Raw genomic sequence first — 7,010 nt, forward strand, 5'->3', positions numbered from 1 at the left:
CTGCTCAGGTCCCTTCCGACCCGACCAACTATGAAACTAAGAAACCACAAAGTGGTGAGAAGATTGCAGAACTGCCAACCCCAGGGGCGAAGGGAGGAATCTGCTTGGCTTCACAGTGGCCTTTCCTCTTCTCCTTGCCTCCTGCTTTCCTCCCTGCCTTGTGTCCTGTGACCACCCCCGTGCCATTCACGTGGCCAGGCTGGATGCATTTCATTCCTCCCCTTTGCTTGTGTGTTTGATCCACACCTGCTGCTGCTGCTCTGCTCCTGCCTCCGAGTGTAAAGCCCCTGGGGCAGGGGGTGTCTGATCTGTCCCGGGGCTCGATAGGCTGCCAGCGTGCACCAGGGCTTTGAGGCTCTTCCTGTCGCCCTGTGCATCCCTTGCGGCCGTGGAGAATAGCTTGAGAACAGGCCTGCCAAGGTCTCCCGGCCCAGCATGGAAATGAACCTGCCTCCCGCCCCACCCCGCTGCTAATTTGAAGCCAGTCTTGCAAGGTCAAGGGCATGACTCATGGCTTTGGGGCTGGCCGTGGGTCTGCAGCCATCTGCAGCTCAGCTCTGCCCTTGGGTAGTCCACGGTTTCCCAATGTGGGCGTGGGAAAGGTGGGGCAGAGGGTATCGGTGACTGCGGCTGAGAGCCAAGGGCTCTGGGCGCTGTCCCTGCGGCTCCTCTGCTTGCCCAAGAGACAGTTTCCTCCCACTCGTCTCGCAGCCACTTCGTTTAAGTCTTGCAGAGCGGCGAGACCCTAACGAAGCCCAAACTAGCGCGGCTTCAGATTGCTTCCTCGTTTGCAGGGCAGCCTCGCCAAGAATTGGAGATTCTCCCATGGCTCCTTCTCCCCCACGTTGCTGCCGAGTGAAGCTCTGGGAGTTTTCTGACAAACCAGGCGTACCCCAATATGGAGCCTGCCCAGGGGATGTTGCCCAGGGTGCCAAGGTTTCAACTCCCCCCCCAAAAAACCTTTCTTTTAAAAAAAAAAGTTTCAAAGATGGCCAAAATGGCCTTTTCTTCACGAAACCCCCTGGATTTCCCACTCCAAACATCTTTGCTTAGAAGTCAGGTGATAGAAAATCAGGAGGGAAGAATCAAAGTTCAGAATCAGAACGAAACCTTTTGAGCCAATCAAAACTGCACCTCGTTCAGGGGACTTAAACTGAGATCCGCTCCACCAGCGCCGCCGCCCCCCCGGGATGTTTCTGCTTCCAAAAACTCAAGGCTGACTTTGCCCTCGTGCCGAATGGAAAATCTTGTCTGTGTTGGAAATGTTTCTGGCATGGGAGAGCTGTTTTCCATGCAGCTTCTGCTTTGCAAGCCCCAGCCCTAAAGCCCTGGCTGGCTGCAGGGGTCCCCGGTGAAATGGGTGCAGGTGGCAGGGGAGCGGGAGGTGCGTTTCCCACCCTGAGCGCGCTGCGTGTTGTTCTCCCAGAAGCTGCCATTTAACCACATGACAGTCACGCTTTTTAACCTGCATCCTCCCCCACCCACTCACGCTGTCTGCTTCCTCCTCGTGCCGAGTCGTGCCCAAAACCTCTGCCGAGAGGTCTCCCTCCCCTGCCCTGCCAAGCCGAAACCCAGAGCCCATAGCATGCAACCGCAGCCTGCCGTGCACCCATGCCGTTCGCTTCCCCTGAAGCTGCTGTGCTTGCCCTGGGGAGAGCGTCTCACGACCCAAAACCCTTTCTGGAAAAGCCCAGTCAGCTTTGCTCAAGAGCACAAGCGAAGCAAGCAGGTCCCAGCAAGGTAGAGGCGCCACGGAGGTCGTACGTCCTTCTGCCAGTGGCAGGGAGGTGGTCGAGCAGACGGACATCAGCAGAGCCTCCCGTGGCCTCGGAAGAGACCCCACGGGGGTCCCTGACCTTGGTCCCGGGGCAGGAGAGAAATTGCCCTGTGTTGTATCCTCCATGTTACAGACTAAGACGTTCCTGCCACATCCCTTCGACATTCAAAAACCACGAGACCGTCTTAAAAATGACATATTTTTGCAAAGCCAAGGAGCATGAATTGAACTGGATGAAGGAGTCAGGAGCATTTCGGCCCAGCCAAGAGGACTGAAAACATAGCACCACTGTTTTTCTTCCTTTTTAAATGAAAGCCAAGCTCTCTCCTGCCGCCTCTCTTGCAGCTGCCAGAGGTCTCAGAAAAGCCCCAGATCCTGGGAGATCCACTGCAGAGCTGGGAGAGCAGGGGGCACCTCCATCGTGGCTCCTTAGGGAAGAAACGCAGTTGCCTCTGTGTTGCTGATTTGGAAACCAGCTTGGGCTTGTTTTAAGCTGCCGCGTACACCCACCATGAATGTGCCCGGACGGTGCTCAGGGGTGCTGGGTGCTCGGGCACACTCCCTATCATGCTCAAATGCTTGTGGAGGAAAATTGAACATCGTCAATGTTTAAATTGGTGCTGGAAGGCGTCAGGACAGGCCTGAGAGAGGAAGGGAGAACGCTGCCCTTCCCGAGAGGCTGCGGCTGTGGGGGGTCTCTGCCTGGCTGGGCTCTGGCCATGGCAATCCTTGAAGTCCAGTGCTTGGTTCTTCACTGCTCTGGTGCTGGGAGAGAGCATCGTCTTGGCCGGCCCTGATCTCACGTGGCAGGCGTGAGAGATGCCCAGCCCATCTCGGACCACCCGGGCTCCTGGCCCTGAGCTCTGCAGAGTGACCTCTCGGCTCTGCTGCGCTTGCGGCAGCAAAGGGAGGACGTCCCGCTCCCGGGAGGAGGTTAGCACCAACCACCACATTTGGCCAGCTGCCGCGAGGCTCCAGAAATACGGCCAGGGCTCCCAGAGCAGCTGAAAGCCACCACCTGGGAGGATGCAGGGGCTTGGTCTCGCCCAGGGCTGGGAGACGAGGCCGCAGGTACCAGGCGGGATGCTTCTGACTTGAGAGCAGCGAGGTGCACTCGGACTCTCTCCTCTTGGGACACGCAGCAACGTCACTCCCCAGGGCATGCGCTGCACCAGCTTTGGTGTCCAGGCTCAGCACAGTGCTGGGGAGGGCTGGAAGAGAGAGGCCAGGGGAAGAGATGCCTGCAGAGGGAAGGGGCTCATGTGTCCCCTTTATTCACTGAAATGCCACTCGTTTGCTGTAGAAATGAGTGTGCGAGTGAACGGGCAAAGCATCCCAGGGCAGGCAGGGCACATGGGTGCTGCAGAGAGGGCCGGGGGGACCCTTCTAAGCAGAGCTCGTCTGAGCCTTGCCCGAGAGCAGAAGTCCCCAGCAAGGTCACGGCAATTATCTCCAGACGAATCTGTGTGCTAATTGCTATTCTGGTCCTGGATCCTGCCAGGTGGCAGTTGTCATCTGGAAAGTCCCCAGGCGCCGGAGGCAGGTTATGTAAAGGGTGAGTGTCGGCAGCTGGCTCCGTGCCATGGGTTAGCAGGGCACGGCGCTTCTGTCGTCAGCAGGGCTGGCACAGGGCGCGCAGCCCTGTCATCTCACCTGCTTCGGGCCTGGCCTGTTTGCCGTGGCTGCATCTTCCCCTCCCATCAGCATCCCTGCAGCAGCTGCAGACGATGCTCACGAGGAACTGGAGAGTACACGGGACGTATAAAAGTACCGAATAGATTCACCACGCCAAGAGGTGAATCCTCCCCACAAAAGCGCACTGGTGTTTCAACAGGCATCCCATGGGGTGACTGGTTTTTATTTATTTCTTTTGTTTCGTGATCCATTTGTGGTCCCTCTCATCTTCCCAACATGAGAAACCTCTGAGAGGGGGAAAACAGCCACCTGCCTTGACCTGCCCAAAATGACTGGGATGAAGGCAACTCCTAAGCACCCATGATTTTTTAAGCTCTGTTAATTGGGTGCAGCATTAAAGCATGTTGCCAGGTTGCATGAGAATCCCACCCTGGGAGACTGGAGCAGGCGGGCGGCAGTGGGGAAAGACCTGTCCAGAGCCAAAACCACAGCCCAGGGGAATCTGTGCTGTCCGTTATTGAAACAGGTTGTCTTGGGGCTGCCGTACTTTGCAATGCCTGGTCCTAAACTGGTTGGAGCAGAAGCTGTGCAGAGTCACCCTAGCAGCAGGCTTTGCCTTTACCCTGCGCATCTTTTGCACAGAGGGAAGGCAAGAAAAAGCAATGCATGGAGCCAGGAACGGCTGGGGCAGTGCCAGGGGGAGCTGGCTGGTCTGCCCACCCTTGCCTCTGCTTCCTCATGCGTCCAAACCACCCCTGCAACAGAGACCAGCAGGCTTCTCGTGGCTGCCCCGAGCCACCTGCAAAGGGAGGCACAGGAAGCAAGGGCACGTGTGATCACCGCCCATCTCTGCCTGGCAGGCTGATGGGTCCCGGTGCCCGCACAAGGGCAGGGGGGTGATGCCCCGGGGACCCATGGCTGAGCCCACCAGGGAAGGTGACGCTCTGACCTGTTGCCTTGCAGGGAAGTCCGGCTGGGAGGCGGATGTGTGAGCAGCGGGCATGGAAGGGAAAGGACCGTACCGCATCTACGACCCCGGCGGGGCCACGCGGGAGGAGGCGGCTAAAACCTTTGAGCGGCTAGTGGAGGAGAACACCCGGCTGAAGGAAAAGATGCAAGGGATAAAATCTCTAGGTAATGGCAAGCGCTGCTCCCGGATCTCTTTCCCGGGGCAGACCCTGCATTTGCCGGAGCTGCGGAGCAGTCCAGGAGCTGTCCTGAATATGACGGGGCGATTGCTAGGCAGAGGCAGGGCTGGAAAATGGGAAGTGTCTTACAGCACAGCTCCTCTGGGATCGTCCCGTGACCCTCACGGGGACCAGGCCCATCTTGCTTCTAAAGGGGGCTCAGCAACCGACCAAAACAGCCCATCCCAGAGCAGTGGGGTGGCTTTCCCCAGCATGTTCTGCTCCCCGGGACCTTTGTGGAGGCATCACTGGCTCCCACAGGCATGTACCGTGCAGGCTGCGCTGCTCGGGATCAAAAGCCGTGACGCGCTGCGGTCTAATGCAGGGAGCCCAGCTGGCAGCATGCATGCCACCGGTGGCACAGGCAGCCACATGCCCCATGTGCCACACTAGGGAGGGGGCAGGCAGTACAGCGGCAGCAGATCTGGCAGGGAGCAGAAAGCAGAGTACGGATCAGGGAGGGAGCACAGGGCAGGAAGCCGACAACAGTAGCAGATCGGGCAGGGGACACGGGGCGGGGAGCAGATGACAGAGCAGCAGATCAGGCAGGAAGCAGACAGTAAAGCAGCCAGCTAGGCAGAGGAAGGGACTGGGAGTGGCACTCGGGGATACAGGGCTAATTTGTGGCACGGCTGGCGAACGGGTTGTCTCCCAGTGGTCTGATGTACCAGGCTGTAGGGCACGGGAGAAGACTTGGTGTTTGGATCCTAGCCCAGAGCAAAACGGAATTGGAAAGTGTTCCCCTGGCTCTGGATTGAAGGCCTCTAGCTTGTAAGCCCAGAGCTTTTAAAAGACAGGAGAGGACTTTTTGCAGTGCATGTGCTGTCTTCTCGCCTCTGCGGGAGGATCACAGAAAACTCTGGTTGCCTGAATTTGCCCAGGGAGGTTTCCCACACCCCTGCCCCATGGGGAAATCCAGGCCAGCGGGGAACCTGGGACTGGTGGACACGTGCTGCCCGGGTATGTGAGCCCCTCTGGTCACTGTGCTCCCCAGGAGAGCTGCTGGAAGAGTCCCACGTGGAGGCCTCCAAGCTACGGCAGAAAGTGGAGGACCTGGTGAAGGACAACAAGATGCTGCAGCCGTCGCCTTTCCCCTCAGATGAGCTGCTGGAAGTAACAGGTACTGGGGACACCTGGGTGGGGGGTATCTGGGAAGATGCTCCCTTTTATGAGAAGCCAGGCCAGGCCAGGAAGCCCCTTCCCCTCCCGGCACACTCCACTGGGCATCCAAAAGCCTGTCGCAATGAGCCAGGACCTGCCTGCCTGAGGCTTCCAGGTGCTTGTCCGGCCCAGGGGCTGTCCTGGCCTTGGCAGGGCTGGGAGGAAGGTCTCTGTGACTTTTTCCCGTGCGTGAGAGTTGCAGTTGTCTGCTCACGAGCCTGGGCAGACCCGAGATGCCACACTGGGTCTTGAGGGCTGCAGTGGGGGGGAATGCCATCTCTCTGCTGCCCATGATTAGGGGATGAAACACCCACCGCCTGCTTTTGTAAGGGAAGACTGGCCACTGGTCTAAATGCAACCAGAAGCTGTGATAAGGAGCAAGAAAACCTCTGAAGCACAGCTTCTGAGGGCACGAGTGGGAGAGCCTGGTGCTACGAGACTGGTTATTGGGCTCCCCTTTAGTTTGACCCCTGATAAGCTCAGAGCTGGTACCAGCTAAATCTGACGTGTTGCCGCTGAGACAGAGCCCAACCCACTGTCTCCAGCCTGCACAGAGCCAGAGCTGCTGTCTGGGCTGCATCACCCCAGCTAGAAGGTCCTTATCACCGGCACCATCCAGGATCCCCATGCTCCCGCTGGGGTAGGGACAGGTCCCATGTCAAGGCTGTGATGCTCCCTCCCTTCACAGGCAGAGACCCAGACGGCAATGTGAGCTCGGCGGAGCCAAGCAGGGGCGAGAAGGAGCAGGATGCAGAGACTCGGCCGACTCCGCTAAGCGTAAGTGTGGCCAAAGGAGAGACCTGGGGCATGCCTGCGTAGCGTGTGGGCCGGGTGTGGTTGGTAAGCCCCTGTCCTCTGACCTGATACTGGGGTGAGAGCAGCCTTCAGGGTGGAGCTACCCAGCACAGTGGCTTCTCCAGTCCACCATCAATTGCCTCCCAGTTCTCTGACCCCTAGAGACGCAGGGCTTGCTCTGCTTGTTAGGGAAGCCCCTCTTGCCTGGGAGTCCCCCATAGCTGGACCCTGTCCCCAGGCCCATCCTCCTCCCAGATCTGCAGACAGCACTGGGGTCCATCCAGGGGCTGGAGGGACCTCTCCCATCCACGCTGCCGCCAGGCGATGGGCTCCGCTCCCTGCCTGGAGCCTGACCCCCGCCTGCCTCCGCAGGGCTCGTCCTCTGAGTTCGAGATCATGCCTGCCGAGGACAAGAGGTTTTCCCACGAGAGCAGGAAGTCGGTGAGTGCCCCCCC

At 58.9% G+C, this 7,010-nt stretch overlaps 1 protein-coding gene across 2 annotated transcripts in view; it reads left to right on the forward strand.

The window, feature by feature from the left end:
* TNIP1 (TNFAIP3 interacting protein 1) overlaps nucleotides 1-7,010 on the forward strand; it is a 23,464-nt gene that overhangs the window by 6,173 nt on the left and 10,281 nt on the right. For both annotated transcript variants that reach the window (XM_019506121.1, XM_019506120.1), the window contains exons 2-5: nucleotides 4,376-4,546; nucleotides 5,594-5,719; nucleotides 6,449-6,537; nucleotides 6,928-6,996. In XM_019506121.1, coding sequence (XP_019361666.1) covers nucleotides 4,414-4,546; nucleotides 5,594-5,719; nucleotides 6,449-6,537; nucleotides 6,928-6,996 — 417 coding nt within the window. In that variant the 5' untranslated portion in view covers nucleotides 4,376-4,413. The remainder of the gene's footprint in view (nucleotides 1-4,375; nucleotides 4,547-5,593; nucleotides 5,720-6,448; nucleotides 6,538-6,927; nucleotides 6,997-7,010) is intronic.

This window comes from Gavialis gangeticus, unplaced genomic scaffold (genome assembly GCF_001723915.1).
Source record: "Gavialis gangeticus isolate Ggan-Ray unplaced genomic scaffold, GavGan_comp1, whole genome shotgun sequence".
NCBI classification, from domain to species: Eukaryota; Metazoa; Chordata; order Crocodylia; family Gavialidae; genus Gavialis; species Gavialis gangeticus.